General features: G+C 35.8%; 1 protein-coding gene across 1 annotated transcript in view; it reads right to left on the minus strand.

The window, feature by feature from the left end:
- STXBP4 (syntaxin binding protein 4) overlaps positions 1-17,688 on the minus strand; it is a 101,666-nt gene that overhangs the window by 62,113 nt on the left and 21,865 nt on the right. Inside the window, 3 exon segments of the mRNA XM_084862563.1 lie at positions 9,548-9,613; positions 12,744-12,833; positions 17,566-17,657. Coding sequence (XP_084718689.1) covers positions 9,548-9,613; positions 12,744-12,833; positions 17,566-17,657 — 248 coding nt within the window.

Genomic DNA, 17,688 nt, shown 5'->3' on the forward strand with positions numbered 1-17,688 from the left:
TTAATAGAGTACATGCTCTCAAAAGAATTATTTAATCCTGAAGGTCTTATCTGACCCCACCCATATTTCTGATTCAATTATTCATATGGTGGCACTTAATTTATGTGTAAAAATGATAGATATTTGCAAATCCAAGACACAAAGATTATCTTCAGTTTGTATGAAAAACCAAAGTGCTCACTTTGCAAAGGAGAATTGTTTAAGCTTTTTGGAGGAAAAGGAGGTCAATCATAATATAATTAGCTCTAATTAACCTTCCCAAGAGTTGTCAACTTCTTCACCTGCAGCTGTCTCATTCTCCAAAAGGCACAGAACTGAGTTCTGCTTGTGAACATCAAAGAAAATTAGAGAAACAATTTTCAATCTCGGTTTATAAACAGACATCCATAATCAAAGACAGACACACAGTGCATCTATCTGGTAAATTTTACCACATGATCTTATTCAGAATATAAGTATTAATTAGTTAAAACCTGCTTTGACAATACATTTAACCCTATACATGTATTTTTCAGTTTAGTGAAGGATGACATAAAATAAAAACCTATTTTCCAACTTCTTTAATTCTGGTAACAAATGTACCAAAAGTGAATCTATTGTATCTATATATATAAAAGTCTAAGCGACAGTTACGACCTAACAACTGGAACAACTGGTGGACCAGTAGCTACGCTCACTGACCACCCGCGGGCAGATGCTCAAGGCAGGAGCTGCCCCCTGGTGGTCAGTGCACTCCCACAGCCAACCTCCCATGGCCCTTCCCCCTTCATAGGCCTCAATTGCTGGCTAGGCCAAGGGATCCCACCCATGCAGGAATTTCTGCACCGGGCCTCTAGTTTGTTAATGGTAAATTTCTTTTCATAATCAGTATTTAAACCCTGTTCATCAAAGCCTGGTACATCAAAGGCTACTTATGGAATTAATGTAAAGTTTGGGGTTTAAGGCAGACCTCATTTCAAGACAGAAATTATTCTTTCTATAGTAACCTTTAGAGGTTCAGAATCACAATTTTATCAGATTTTGTTTTGAAGGAACTTAAGCAACAATTCTAAATTTGAATATAGATATAATAAGACCTAAATAATAAAGAGGATTTTTAAGTGGATTTGGAATAAAATAATCAGTGAGAACTAGTAAGCAAATGTAGAAAACCAACAACAACAACAAGGAGAAAGAAAGAAGGAAGGTGGGGGAAGGCTCAAGAATTTAAATCATATATAAACCTACAATAGTTGGAACTAGCCAAAGAGGAGTTAGATAGAACATTCAGTCATCCAACAAATATTTATTGACAACGCAACTGGAAAGACCTGATGCTCCAAACAGATCCTACCTAGGTTATGTAAGAATTTAATCTATGATAATGGAGATACCACAAAACAATAAGTGGTTGCGACAACAAACTATTTGGAAAAGAAGTGTAAAGTGTTGACCTTCATCTCATACCATACACCCAATGAAGCAATTTCTTAGATGGGCTAAGTGAATACAGACATGGAAGGAAAACTAGCTGAAGATGTATGTAAACTGTAGCTAAGAATGAACCTCAAGAAAAGTTGGAAAAAAGCAATCACGGAAGACAGATTTGATAACACAAAACACTCGTGTTTAAAAACTTTGAGAAAATTACAAAGGCATTTTGCAGATAGATGAAAATATTGATGAAAGATTTTATAGAAATAAGATTAATAACTGCTGCCGGGACCGGTTTGGCTCAATGGATAGAGCGTCGGCTTGGGGACTGAAGGGTCCCGGGTTCGATTCCGGTCAAGGGCATGTGCCTTGGTTGCGGGCATATCCCCAGAGGGGGGTGTGCAGGAGGCAGCTGATCGATGACTCTCTCTCATTGATGTTTCTAACTCTCTATCTCTCTCCCTTCCTCTCTGTACAAAAATCAATAAAATATATTTTTTTAAAAATTAATAACTGCAATAAAGAGATCTGATAAAATGATGTGGGCAAAGGGGAAACAGGTATTAATACAAGAGAAGAGAAAAAGAAAAAGCAGGAGAGATAAGAAGATTCAAGATAACATAAGAGGCATATGGCCAAGATTGGCAGGACAGCACTAGCAATCATATCAGGAAAGCAACTGCCTTCCACAGTGAAGAACTGTGAGGGAATTCACAATTTAATTGGAAATTGTGGTCACACACAATCTTTGGCAACTAACATGGATAAGGATGAATCAAAGTATAATATTTTCTAAAAGGGTGATTTATTTATGTAAATAAATTAGGTAGGTAGGACTAGAGAAGTCTTGTTTTTAATTCTAAAATAGATTGTGAATATAAATCATGTAACACAATGTCAAGAGTCCCATATTGAAGTAAGAATACCAAAAGTGTTTCTCACATAGTAAGCTGCCAAGATAAGAGTTTTATAGTATCAACTGCCTTATCACTACTTCCTCCTTAGGTAAAATTTACTAGTTTGTCAGCCAAATTAATATATATTGCTCTAACACCGATATGTTTAAAATACGCCCTGAAAGGCGCTCTCCTAGCAACTGCCTACTGCAATTTTAGAGATTTGTATTTGTTTGTTTTTAGTTAAATAAGGAAAATTATAGGGAGTAATGCCTACTTTGGAATATAATCATACCTGTGATGACTCATTAGCTATCGGGCACTTAGTCTGAAATGCTTTGTAGAAAATGAAGGTTTTGCTCTATTTTTCTTGTTTTCTTACTAGTCGAGAACTCCTTGTAGAGAATATGTCTAGCTTTCCCAGTGCATCCGTTACAAAATAAGCATTAAATAAATGTTTCTTAAATTCTCTTGCAAAACTTGTAAGAAAGAACCTTAAAAGTTAAAAAAAAAAAAGAAAAAAAAGAAGAAATCACAGAAGAAGATAGATAACACAAAAACACGTGTGTTTAAAAACTCATCTCCCTTATAAGTGACTACAGGCACGCTGGAAACAATGGATTACGGAATGCTGAATGTGGTCCTGAAGCCAGAAAACAGTGGCTCATCATACAGAACCCAGAACCCTACCATCAGTTCTAAGGAAGCCAACCAACTGCAGAAAATACGGAAATCCAGTGAGGTCACCAAGTGGCCCTCTGCAGTGGAAACAGGAACATGTTACTATAGTAACCTTTTAGAACAGAAAAGACTGACAAATCAAATATATGTACTTTTCTTCCTTCGCCCCCCCTCTAAAGATGACACTGACATTCTAGGCTACTTACTAAACTGAAATACCATAAAAAGTTCAGATCACTAAAGAAGAAAATGTGGGGACTCGTATCAATTCTGAAAATTAGAGACTTAGTGTTTCTTTAATAAATGCACAAAGAAACCATCTCTGTAAGTGTAAAACTATGAATACGTCTTTAGCAATCACACATTATTGCTCTTTTTAAAAGTAGTTTATTTATTCTGTCCTTACAGTTGCCTTTGTTGCTTAATCCATAAACCAAGACAGCTCACAGGCCAGCTGCACCAGCTATAACTGAGTTCATGTTCAACCTCAACAATCCACAGGGAACCCTGTGCTGATTGGACCTTAATTTTCTGCCTCAGGAGTTCAAGCATTCAACCCAACCTTTGCACAGGTGAGGCCAAATACAACTGGGCTTATTTGAATCTAGAGACTTTGCCAAATGAACAATTTCCCGTGTTTCTTCAGGGCAAAGACTGGTTCAGACAAGCTAACTATTTTGGCTTTGGACTGTTCACCAGTTCATTGCTGCCCGAGGTCATAACGCGATGCTGAAAGGAACTTTAAAAAAACAACCTAAGTGTGAGAGCAGGTTTTAGAAAGTTGTTGATCAAAAGGAGTTGCTAGAAGATGGTCCATGCCTGTTAAAAGCTGTTAAAACTTGAAGAAAAAAATAACAAGAAGTGTAACTTCATGGGAAAATTGTGCTCATGATTTTAAACAGTGAAGTTGGGCTATTCTGTAAAGCATAAGGACTCCTAAAAAATACTTAGGTTTTAGAGAACAGTGCAGCCAATTTTTATGAAACAGTCAGTAAGTATTCTGGTAGCCATGCCTGGGTGAAAAAAGGAATGTGTCTTATACCTCAGGTGGAAAACATTCCTTACCAGTTTGTTCTTTTATGTTATATTTCTTTCTTCCCTCTCTCTCTCCCTTCCTTTTTCCAATCCTCCTTCCTCCCTCTTTTTGTTCTTCACTGATTTTTTTTTTTTTTTGGGGGGGGGTCACTACACTAAATAAAGGTAAAATAATTTCCATAATTTAAAATAGCTAATATATCTTCAAAAGAGGAGATTATTCTGTTCTTAGGCTCAGGCCACTGTCTCAGAATTGGGCAATTAAAAGTTCACAAGTGAGTGAACAAAAGATTTATCAAATTGTGTTCTCTTCTACCTTTGGAAGGAACCAGTAACCAGCACTGTAAAATAAACTGAAAAGTAATCTAGTAGTGTTTTCATAATTAGGTTACCCATGTCTCTAAAGGATTTATAAGTATGTATATGGTATAATTATTAGTTTCATACTACTTCACGTCAAGATCTTCAAAGGGATACCAAAAATGGGAAAGAAATTTTGCCAAATTTCATACAACTCAATAGAAGAGGTATACACAGTCTCTAATTGTAATTTTTAAAGACTCTTTTACTAATTGTGAAAAATATATTAATCCTTGAAAAAAAATGGAGGGGTAATTATTCTTACTAAAGCATAGGAACTCTTTCATTAGCAGTAACATAACAAGTGTATAATATGTAAGAGAGCAATCAGTAACACCAAAAACCTTCTCCGTACACAGTGAGAGTTGGAGAGCTAGTGGGGTGATGATGCAGTGAGGTCAGAGGCTCTGGAGAATTAGCAGGGAGAGAAGGGGGAGGGGTGATGAGAGATGAAGTAAGCGCCATTAGAGCAGGGTTGGGATGGGACTAGGATGGCAGATCGAGGAGGCTCTTGGAGGCCTTGTCATTTACTTGCAGGATTTTGGCTTTCACTCTGAGTGAGAAGGAGGGTTCTACTTAAGTTTTAAAAGGATGTTTCAGGTTGCTGTGTTCTGATTAGACCGTATGGGGTGGGGAAGGGTAAAAGCAGGGTAAGCTGGTAGGCAGCGATAACTACAATCCCGGCAGGAGCTGGTAATGGCTGGACCAGGGATGGAATTGGTGCAAAGTGGCAAACTTCTGCAGTGTTTTATTATATATACACAAGAACATGCGCACACATGTACATGTGTGTGTATTATATGTATAATACACATAAATAATACGTCTAATTTTTTTCTTAACCATTTGAGAGTGTTACAGACACCATGTCTCTACCCCTCAACACTTCAGTACAGCAGAAGGATATTCTCTTACATATCACACTAAATTATCAAATTTAGGTAACTTGACATTGATCCACTGCATTCCAATTTTGTTTATTGATGCAATTATATCCTTTATATCATTTCCCCCATTCCAGTGCAGGATCCAGTCTAGGGTCAGGATTATATTTAGTGTTCAGAGATGTTTAGCCTCTTTTAACCTGGAACCTAGCCTTTTATCACCTTTCTCCTATTTCTTTCATAGCATTGGTATTACTGAAGAATACAGCTACACACACACACACACACACACACACACCCCTACCTTTAAAAAAATAAAACTGTCCCTCCTTTTAGGTTTGTCTGGCATTTCCTCATAGCTAGGTCCGGGTCATACATTCTCAGCCATGATACTACATACAAGGTGCTGTTTTGTTCTTCTCAAAGTATCACATTAGAAGTCACACATGCACCAGGGTGCCCTTTTCTCCACAACCTCGCCACCACTTATGGCAATGCATTTGTATGTATTTATGCATAACCAGTGGACAGGACAATGGAGTGATGAGGGGCTGGGGGAGGGGAGAGTACTGGAGTGGACTGGAGGAGGCTAATGGAGGAAAAGGAGGAACTATGTAACACGTTCAACAATAAATAAACAAAAACAAAAAACAAATGAATTAACATTAAATATAAATAAATAAATATGTCCCATTTTTGCTTTGAAATGAAAAAACAAAAGATGGAAATTAAAAAAAAAAAAAAGAAGTCACACATTCCCATCTGATATTAAATTTTAACACGTGATGGAGTTGTCTGATTTTACTGCTGTGTAGTTACTATTTTCTGCTTACAATAATTAATAAGCAATTTCTAGAGAGCAACAATAAAACCATGTTAATATGTAAATATTCTGGTCTTCATCACAATTTTCCCCTAGATATAGTATCTGATGATTCTAGCCTGATCCAAGTTTTTACTGAAACAGATGCAGAATGCGATATCCCAAATCTAATGGCCATTCTGCAGTTACCAGCTGGCACTCAACTGACTATAACAAGCAAAGAGCCCTCCTTTCCTCCAATTAAAACTGTATGGACTCCTGAATCACTTCATTTTCCATGGTTTGTAATTCATTACTGTATTTAATTATCTTGGTCTCAAGCACTTCCAGATTTGGCCAATGGGAGCCCCACCAAGCTGGTTCCTTGTGACAGGCTCCCTGCATCGTGAACATTTCCTTATTTTCTGTATAACATGTTCCAGGTCCATCTTGTACTTACCCTCCCAGACCTGAAATCAGTCATTTCTCCAAGAATCCTGGGTACCTTTTAGTAGGGACTGGAATATGGGCACTTGGTTATGCTACTGGGATATTTACTTCTTGGCTCCTTAGTTGATCGAGTGATGGACATACACACACACACACACACACCCCTGCACACAAATATCTATATACATAAAGATATTCATGTGCACATATACATTCATATGCACATATACATATATTTTAGAAATGATGCATTCACAACAATACCTCCAATTCTAGCCCATTCCACAAAATTATTTCTTGACCTCCAATATTCTATTTTCTATGTCTTTGCTTTTTCATTGAAGTTCTGGACTTCAACAACAATCAACTCATGTTCTGAAACCTATAATACATCTTAAAATTGTTTCAGAACTCTTTTGACCATACCCCTAAAACAAACATCCTTAAAACAGTTCAAGATTTGTTTGCAATTCTTTTCCAACTCAATCCTAAGCTGGCAAATGCTGAACACAAATACACTAGTATCATTATTACACTAGTATCCTCTGCAGCCACTTACACAGCTTGGGGATTGATTGCCAAAGGTTGGCTTAAATTCCCCTTCGAAACCATGTACGTGTATTATACAAATTGTGCTTCTACAGCCTTGACATTGAATGTCAGCTTGCCCGTGTACTATATTTTTAGTTTATACTTTCTTTAGTTTCTTGAAAACGTTGCTCTGCTACTGCTTTACATGTTCTGTTGAGAAGGCTGATGCTGGCCTTTGTAAGTTATTAGATCTTTTCACTTGGAGGCACTTGCTTCAAAAGCCTCATAGTTTAACTTTATGATCTAGAGCTGATCTTTCCAGGCCAAGTTTCCCTAATACCCAGTAACATTCAGGTCTTCTTTAATGTCTGTTAAGTTTTCTTGGATTATGGTTCTAAATAGTAGTGCTGTCCAGTTGCTATTATTTACTTAAAGAAACTCTTTATTTCATTCTAATTTCCCTGGTTATTTTTCTAGTTTTCTTCAATGCCTTTTCATCTGAATATTAGTACATTCTTCCTAGGGCAACTTGTAATTTAGCTTTCTTTTCTAATATGATTTTGTGTTTTCCTATTCTTTTCTTTCCTACATTTTATCAACTCTCATTTCATTTCTTCGAGGGCTGTTTTTTGTTTTGTTTTGTTTTGGTCAATTTCTAGTCTTAGTTTTTAAATTTCTAATTCTTAGTGCCAAATGCTTGTTCCAGGATACTTGAGCTGTAGTACAGTTTTTGTTAGCCTTGTGCTTGGAACGTTTTGAAGAGGAACACATTTAATTCAGTTTGAGGAACGCTTTACTTCATATTGCCTGATTCTTACATTTGTATTGTAACCTGGGGACAGATTTATTTCCCTAGTCCATTTTCTTGCATAGAAAGAGTTCCCGGTTCAACAGCACCCTCTTCTGTGCACTTTCCTCTATGGATCATGTTGTGGATGGTTATGGGGGTGTAGATGGAGGAGTGTGACAAGTCTTGTTTTTCTTCATTTATGCCAGATCCTTATTCCCCCACCCTTATATATGCCCCTTCTTTCTTAATTTTCGTAACAGTTTATTTGAGTCAAACTGATGGCAATGTTGAGAAGAGAGATCTCTGGAGAATCCCCCCCCCCCCCCTCTCTCTCTCTCTCTCTCTCTCTCTCTCTCTCTCTCTCTCTCACACACACACACACACACACACACACACACACACACACACACTTTTAAAAGAATTTCTTTACTTCCTGTGTTTCCAGTCCTTCTTTCTCCTCTAGATTCTAGTTCACACAGTACAGGAGAAGGGTATTCGATGTCCTCCTCTCTCTTCCTTGCCTCGTCTCCCAGGGATACCACCCCTTCCCTTCTCTGCTTATGATTCTCCCTGAGAAGCCAAGACTCCTGAGACGGACACTTCTGGTTGCACACACTTGCTCGAGTCCTGAGAACCACAGGGTCGTGGCCTAGCTTAGGACTGTGGCATCGATTGCTCCATTTCTCTCTCTGGGGGTGACTATTTGTACTTGGAGTTGCCCTGTTTCCTAGTTCTTCTCCAGCATCGGAAGCCCCTCCTGCTCTGCTCTTTTGAGTTCCAGGTCCCAGTGGCTGGCGAGCTGCAGGGCTTTGTCTGGTTGTTTAAACACATTTTTGTACGAGCCTGCAGGCTGCGGTGCTCTGTCACAGTCCCATTGAAGGTATGGGTTCGGTCTGATTTTGTGTTTGTAGTGGCTTTGTGTTTTCCGGGGAGCTAATGTTCGGGAGATTCAAAGCCAGGTGATGCCACTGATCTCTACCCATGTTCTCTTAAATTTCTGCTCTGATTATTTTGTTTGTTATCTGTATATCTGTTTTATGATAATGTCATTGTATCTGTTTTGTTGTAAGCTTCCTAAAATTCTTTGAAGAATGATGCAAAGTGAAAATAAATTTTTACTTGTAAAGAAAGATTTTACTGATTGATTTGAGAGAAAGAGAGAGAGAGGAAGGGGGAGAAAGAGAAACAGTGATTTGTTGTTTCACTTATTTGTGCATTCATTGGTTACTTCTTGTATCTGCTCTGACCAGGGATCAAAGCTAAAATCTTGGTGTATCAGAATAATGGTCTAACCAATTAAGCTACCCAGTCAGGGCCTATATTTTTACTTTTTATTTAAAAAAATAAATGAAAAAATGCTCTGCCTTACAAAGTTATTTATTGCTTGTTTCTTTTTATCTTTAATAATATGAAGTATGAGTAACAGATGAAAAGGGAAAAATGTAAGAGAAAGAAAAGAATGGAAAAATAATGAGAATGATCATTTCAGCCCATGAATATCTGGTTTTGAAAGTAATTTGAGAGAAGTTTTATCATTTCTTTGAGCAGTAAGTAACAGTCCTTCAGGACAGTTACAGCCTCTGTTGCTCACATCCATCAACTCTAGGATGTTATACAGCATCACTGCTTTACAACTATACCTCAGATGTTTACACACACACACACACACACACACACACCACATATAGACAATACATGCACTTACTTGTTTCACATTCTGGAGTTCTTCTGTCAATTGTTTCCTTTGCCTTTCTGATTCAAATAATTTTTCCTGTATTTAAAATACCACTAAATTAATAACTTTTTATAAAGATATGAATGGGTATCATTCTTAGAGCTTTGTTTTGAAGTTTATAAAGTCCCCAAATAGCCAACTGCTACAATCTGAAAATGTAGTTCCATCATTTTTCTGTCTATATATACCTCCCACTTTTCTGGCTGTATACTATATAAAAGTAATTAGTTATTTAAAGCAGAATTGTGATGAAAATGTATTTTCTCTTTAGCCATTTTTGTAAAGTCTCAGAATCTGAGCTCCAAAGTAAATCAATCAGGTTCAAAATATGTAAATATTAACTAAATTTTGGGTAATAACTATCATTGTCAAAGAGCTTCCAAACTGAAGGGCGTTATTATAATTCAGAAGTCTCACTATATTAAAGAGGACACAAAACTGAGTTGAATATAATTTTCCTAATTTAGCTTATTCTTGGAAGATCATCCATAAAAATTAAGATATGACTGGTGTAACCAAAATATGAAATGTTAGTTCTTAAAACAGAATATCACGCATGCAAATCAAATATCATCATCTTTGAACTTAAAATTAAGTTGAATATATATCTAAAAATGTTCACTTTTAAGTATATCATAAAAAAGTCCACATTTTATTGATTAAATCAGATATACTAAGAATAATTTAGGAACCATTTTACTATAAACTTGAACAGGAATTGCTTGGAGATTAAACTGAGTAGTAAATGATCCTGGCAACACTGCCATGTTTGTAAGAAATGATCTGCTTTGTGGAGTATTTCAGCTCATCCCCGTCTAGAGATCAAGTGAAGGTATCTGGAGATGAATAGACTGTAGTGATCTTATGCATCTGCCACAGACCAGGAGCCAAGAGACTGCTGGCTGCCATGCTTTCATGCTCTGGCAAGTCACCTTCACTCTTTCCGTCCTAGTTTTTTGCATCTGCAAATGGGAAATATATCCATTTCCATTCAGCTTTGCAAAGCAGTACCAATGTGAACTCTGCACAAAGGCTTAGTTAAATAAAGACCATCACACTTTAAAAAATCATTCTTACAAAATAAAATTAGACATTAGCATCATGTTATCTTGGTTTCATTTTTGTTTGTACCTTAAATCAGACATAAAGATTAGAGATGGCACAGGATAATGAGAAGCAGAGACTACTCACACACTCTATGAACCTCATTTAACAATGTCTATTTCTTTGTGTGTGTATAATTTAAGTAGAATAACTAAGTACAAACAATATTTTATTGAAAATAAAATATTTATTGCTGTATATACTCTTTTTATATAGCTAAACAAGTGGTTCTCAGCCAATAGATAGGTTTTGAAGTAAACAAAATTTCACACTAGGATATGTTCAGTTATATTTCATAAAGCTTAAATATGAATTCTGATTTATTGAACAGCTCCTCAGAGGAGCTTATTTAAATGTTACACAAGTATAGTTTTAAATTATAATTCTAACAATTAAGTTTGATAGTCACTGAATATATCACTAAATTTAGCAATGATAAGCATTAAGGGAATGAAAAAGATCTGAGAGCCTCTGGACATTCTGATGAACCATAAATTTAATGGTTTATGCAGAAAGCAATTTTATAAAAATGTTATTTTACCAAGATAACTATAGGGGAGATATTTTCTAAAAGGATGTATGAAAACCATTGTCAATCTATTTTTTAAAACTAAATTTACTTTTAAAACTAAATTTATAACTCTGTTATACCAGAAAACGTAGAAAAACAATGGTTTTAAATTACAATAAAAAATATAGGAAATAGTTTTTGTAATGCTCACATACATTTGGAAGAAACATGAATTGCTAAAGCCTTTTGATAGAAAATTTGGTAACATATATAAAATTTTAATATGTCTGTATCCTTTGAGAAAAAAAAATTTCACTTTCAATAACTTATTCAATTTGTACTTTTATAACTGCACAATCATGCAAACATATATCTATAATGCTATTTATGATGGAATTAATTTTAATAATGGAAACCTTAAAATAGCCTAACTATTCATCATTAAGAAACTGATTAAATAACATAAGACAGAAGAACCATGTGATAATAGGGGAGCCAATAAAAATAATTTGGCATATCTGTGTATATTAACTGGAAAAGTAGTCCAACTCATGTTGATAAAGAGAATAAAGAAGGCAAGTTGTAAAAGAGTGTATCTTGTGTTAAATGAACAATAGTTTCACTTATTTAAGGAAATACTTTAAAATAATATAACTCCTTGACTTACTATGTTGACTTAATAGTAAATCAAGGAGTTATATTGCTTTTCTTGGAGATTTAAAAACTATAATGGCTTTCTGCTAAGACCGGTTTGGCTCAATGGATAGAGCGTCGGCCTGCGGACTCAAGGGTCCCAGGTTCGATTCTGGTCAAGGGCATGTACCAGTGGGGGTTGTGCAAGAGGCGGCTGATCGATGTTTCTCTCTCATCAATGTTTCTAACTCTCTGTCCCTCTCTCTTCCTCTCTGTGAAAAATCAACAAAATGTATTTTTTTTTAAAAACTATAATGGCTTTCTATAAAAATTAGGATATAATTGAAACTTAATATTCTATTAAATACAGAATGAAAAAGTATAAAGAGAATAAAAATCTTAATGTATATTTGGGATATATTGTATGGTTTTTCTTTCCTCAAATCATATTGCCTTTATTCCAAGTTAGGTTAGCATACCAAGGTGTCCCAGGAGCATGCCCAGGACCAGGGGAGAAAATGTATTTCCCAATGAACATCTGAGGGCCCAAATTGTCATGGCATGCTTTGTTGGCTCCTCATCCTTGCCACCAATATGAGAAAAAATAAAAAGGGTGAGAAGTAGCCACATCAGAAGTTACAAGTAAAAACCACTGTTCACGCTGAATCTTACGTATACTATAAAATATAAATTAAAAAGTTTGTATGAACTAAAAAATTAACTCTCTAAAGATCAATTGGAGAAGTATCAATTATGACATTAATATTCAATATTCACCAAAATTGATATAAAGCTATGTCACATTAACATTCATTAATTAAAAGTAAAACTAAGCCCCAATACTTCAGAATTCAACACAAAATAATTTCCTTTTCCTTTTTTCTAAAGAAAATGTAAGAAAGCTAAATTGGAGATTACCTTAAGTGCATTCACTTCTTCTAAGGCAGCATTTCTTTCACGCTTAAGCCTTTCCACTTCATCTGCTTCTAAGGAATCACAGGCAATAAACTGTCAACATTAAAATATAAGAAAAAGTCATATGTTGCATACTAATTATGAGAACTAACACAGAAATCCCTTTTGACAAAGCTTAGGAGTCATTTGGGCAAAAGAGAATGTTAACATAATCTGGGGTAACTTCACCCATTTATACTTAATCTTTACGTTGTTGTTATAACAGAATTTAGATTATGATCAGAAATACATACTCTGTTGTCATCTTTATGATTCTTATTTAACAATATAATTTTCCTTAAAAGTCCAAATCCCAAGAGTGTGTTTAAAATATTAAAACAACTTCATGAGCTATCAACATAAACTGTTCCCTAAAGACATCTGCTCCAAGCAAGCACATAGTCTCCCATGCTAACAAAATACTAAGCATTATTGACAAGATTGTTTACCTAAACCCAGTAAAGTACATTAATTGAGCTTGTGTCTTGCTTTAATTAAACACAATGTAACATAACAGTCAAGTGGCTTAAAAAGATTTCTGCACAGAAACTGTGTCTTAAAGATATTAATAATTCACGCGCAAATGAAAAACAACAAAGAAAAATAGCAAAGCTGACAATCTCTCTTACAGATAACTGCAAAGCGGAAAACAAGGACAATCTTAGAGAAATATCAAACTTGGAAAAATTAACTTTCCTGCCCTGTTCCAACAGCCTTTATATGCTAATGAGCATTCTGAACATCCCAAAAGGAAATATAATTTAATAACTGGTTACATTTCCTCAAGTTATCTAACCATACGACACCCCCTCCTCTATTTATTTATTTTTCTACATTTGGACCCTTCTTTGTCCCCTACCTAGACTATCTACCACCAGTTTCATCCTCTTCTGAGATAACCAACATGATTATAAGATCATTATTTCTCAAATATCACTTTGGTGATGTCTCTGTTCTTAAGTTTAATATTTATCCTTTCAGGCCCAACTTCCTTTACTGTCCTGCATGTACTAGAATGTCTTTTTAAAAAGTAGATCATTTTCTGCTTACTATCACATTATATATAATTGTTTTTGTTCATGCAGGTACTCTCACACTTCTCTGTTCACCTCTTGAGAGATAAAATCCTATTTATCATTCAAAACTCACTCAAATGCCAACTCTGTCATGAATCTTCTCTGAATGTTCAAAGCTCTTTTATTATTATGGCCTCATCACACAAAGCATTCTTAAGATGTTTTTCTAACTGAATTTTTTAGAGAGAGAGAAAAAAAAAAAAATCAACGTGTGTGAGAGAGAGAAACATTGATTGGCTGCCTCCTGTATGCCCCCTACTGGGGATCAAGCCCAAAACCTGCGCATGTGTCCTTACCCGGAATAGAACCAGTGACCTTTTGGTGCATGGGACTACACTCAACCAACTGAGCCACACTGGTCAGGGCTCATACAATGCATTTTTATTTTTATCATTTAGTATTTATCCTCACCAGAGGATATTTTTTCATTAAATTTTTAGAGAGAATGGAAGGAAGAGACAGAGAAAGAAACATCAATGTGAGAGAGACACATGGATTGATTGCCTCCTGTATGCCCCCTGATGATGGCTGGGGATTGAGCCTGTGACCGAGGTACGTGCCCTTGACCGTAATCAAACCTGGACCTTTCAGTCCATAGGCCAGTGCTTTTTCCACTGAACCAAACTGGCTAGGACACAATACATTTTTAAAAAATAATTATTTGTGTATATAAATTTCCTTACACTATACCTTAATTTCTTGAGGGACAAGCTGGAGTTTTCCTGGTCTTTTTTTTCAATTACAAATTACATTGAATATTATTTTGTATTAGTTTCATGTTACAACATAGTGATTAGAGTTTTATTTACCTTAATAACATGCACCAAAGCACCTAACACAATGCCATGCACATTGTACTTGTTCAACATATATTTAATATTTTACTGATAAGTATACATTGAAGTGGCTATAAAATATTTACTACTACACATAGTGAGAATAACATTTATATCATGAGCCCATATCATTCTATTTTCCCTTCAAATGGTATTTTCCATTCTATTCTATTTCACTTTTTGAAAATGGTGGTTGCAATCCATTAAATTGACTTAGCAAGAAGCCAAATTTTGAAACGTCTACATTAGGGAATTTAGCATATTCTCTCTGTGATTTTAAGGTAATCTGTTTATGGTACTTAATTAATGTGGTAAACCCATTATATCAAGGGGAGCTAGTTTGTTCCAAACTTCCCTTTTCTGTGTGTAACTCTGGACCAGCAGCAGGTGTAGCAATATGTAAATTTTTTAATAAACCAATGATACTTAGAACAACAGTAAGATAATTATATTTTTGGTTCTAAAGGCCCTATTATTCTCAAACCCAATGTTTTTTGTCAACTAAACAAAAAGTAGGACTGACTTATAATGACTCAGCAATTCTCCTTCCTAAAATACAGTAATAAATTAAGAAATCTTTTGAGTCAGACAAAATGATAAGCAAAAGAAGCTAGTTCCAAAAGAATACATATTGCATGCTTCTACTTATGAGGTTCAAGAATAGGGGAAAGTAATCTATGCTGATAAAAATCAAACAAGTGGTTTGTTCCATTGTGAAAGTGGGAGCCACAGTGGACTGGAAAGTTGGCACGAAGGAGCCTTTTGAGTGGTGATTACACACAAGACGCGAACATAAATTCATCAAGTTGTACAACTGAGAGTTTTGTACTTTACTGTGTGTCCATTAGGCACCAGTAAAAATATTTTAAAGAAATAAATCAAGAAAAAAGACAACCCAGAAAATGAACACACGTGAGTAAACAAAGCAAAAAGCATCCCTAACAGATGGATCGTAAAATCTGATTTCCTTTTTTGTGACAAAATGGCTGAGGGGGTAACCATAGTGGAATTTCCCCACCTTTACAGACTGTCTGCATCCTAACCACAGATTGATTGATAAACTTCAGATAAGGTATTCCACTGTTGTTTTTTTTACTCAAAAAACAATATACAACAAAATAATGAAAAAGTTTTTGTTTCTGCTGAGCTGCTTGACAAGCAATGGTTTTGTTTGTTTGTTTTTAAATATATTTTATTGATTTTTTTACAGAGAGGAAGGGAGAGGGATAGTTAGAAACATTGATGAGAGAGAAACATCGATCAGCCACCTCCTGCACACCCCCTACTGGGAATGGGCCCACAACCAAGATACATGCCCTTGACCGGAATCAAACCTGGGACCCTTCAGTCCACAAACCAATGCTCTATCCACTGAGCCAAACCAGTTATTTTTTTAAAAAATACTATAAAAAGCAATGGTTTTTATAGTATTTTAAAAAAATATATTGTTATTGTTGATAGTATTAAAGATATCTCCCACTCCTCCCCCACCTTTATTCTCTTCCTCCCAGCCCCTAACCAGCCCCCAGATCTTCACTACCCTATATGTCCATGGGTTATGCATATAAATGTGTAAGTTCTTTGGTTTATCTCCTCGCCCCACCCCCACCCCCGCCACACACACACACACACACACACACACACACACACACGCACAATGAGATATGTCAGTCTATTCCATGCCTCCATGCTTTGGGCCTTATTATTGGTAAATTCATATTGTTCATTAGATTCCACAAATAAGTGAGACCCTGTGATATTTGTCTTTCTCATAAGGGTTATTTCACTTATAGCATAATATATTCCAGGTCCATCCATGCTGCCCAAAGGATTTTTATACTATTTTCCCAATTATGGTACAAACTCATTAGTGAATTGTGGGACCAAAAACTTAATCAAATGGAACTGAATATTAAATAAGCATGCCATGAAAAAGTAAGTGATGCTGTGAGACGTTTGTTTCAAGTTTGCATGTGGGTGTGGTGAAGTAAATGCATTCCTTTGTGGATATCAGAGGAAAAAACTGAAAAGCCAGCATTTATGGGGATATCTTCTGTATGCTGAAAAGTACAATACAACAAAGGAAAGCTTATAAATTAATACAATGGCTATTGTCCAACCTTTGATCCGAAGCTACAAACAAGTAAATGGCTGGCCTACAGAAGACCTTGCACAATTACCATGAGCATGTTGGTTTTGCTGTCAAAGTATTACAGACTGAATACGTGTTTATCTGCCCTAAAATCACACTGATAAGAAGGAGGTAAATTACTAATCTGGAGCGTGACTATTTCCTTGCAGCCGCGAGGAAAACTTTGCATGCTCACGCGAAAAACTCTGAATTCCCCACTTCATCTACGTGCCTTTTCTCAGCAAATGTGGGTGCTGTAGCTTTGAGGACTATTTGGCAGAAAGAAAACAATGGAGGAGATCAAGACGAAATGTTATTTTTGATTTTAAATTAATCCATATTTTGTAAATTTATCCAAGAACCATGTATTATTTGTATAGCTTACAAACAAACAAACAAACAAACGCAAAAAAAAACAGTGAAACCCTAGCTGGTCTGACTCAATGGATAGAGTGTCGGCCTGCGGACTGAAGGGTCCTGGGTTCGATTCCAGTGAAGGGCACATGCCCAGGTTGGGGCGCAATCCTCCATAGGGAGCATGCAGGAGGCAGACAATCAATGATTCTCTCTTATCATTGATGTTTCTATCTCTCTCTCCATTTCCTTCCTCTCTGAAATCAATACAAATATATTTAAAGACGACAACGACAACAACAAACAATGAAAGTGAAAAAAAGCCCACATACATGACCCATAACATTGAGGACAAGACAATCAAGACAGTTCTGTAAGGAACACTCTACCTGTGAGTCTAATATGCTGGACATGTCACGCGCACCAACATTTACTTCATCCAACTGCAAGCAAAACAAGTTTCGGGCAACCTGGACAAAATCTAAAATGGAACACATTTCAGTAAGAAAATA

The sequence above is a fragment of the Pipistrellus hanaki genome (assembly GCF_964339955.1).
Source record: "Pipistrellus hanaki genome assembly, chromosome: 16".
NCBI classification, from domain to species: Eukaryota; Metazoa; Chordata; class Mammalia; order Chiroptera; family Vespertilionidae; genus Pipistrellus; species Pipistrellus hanaki.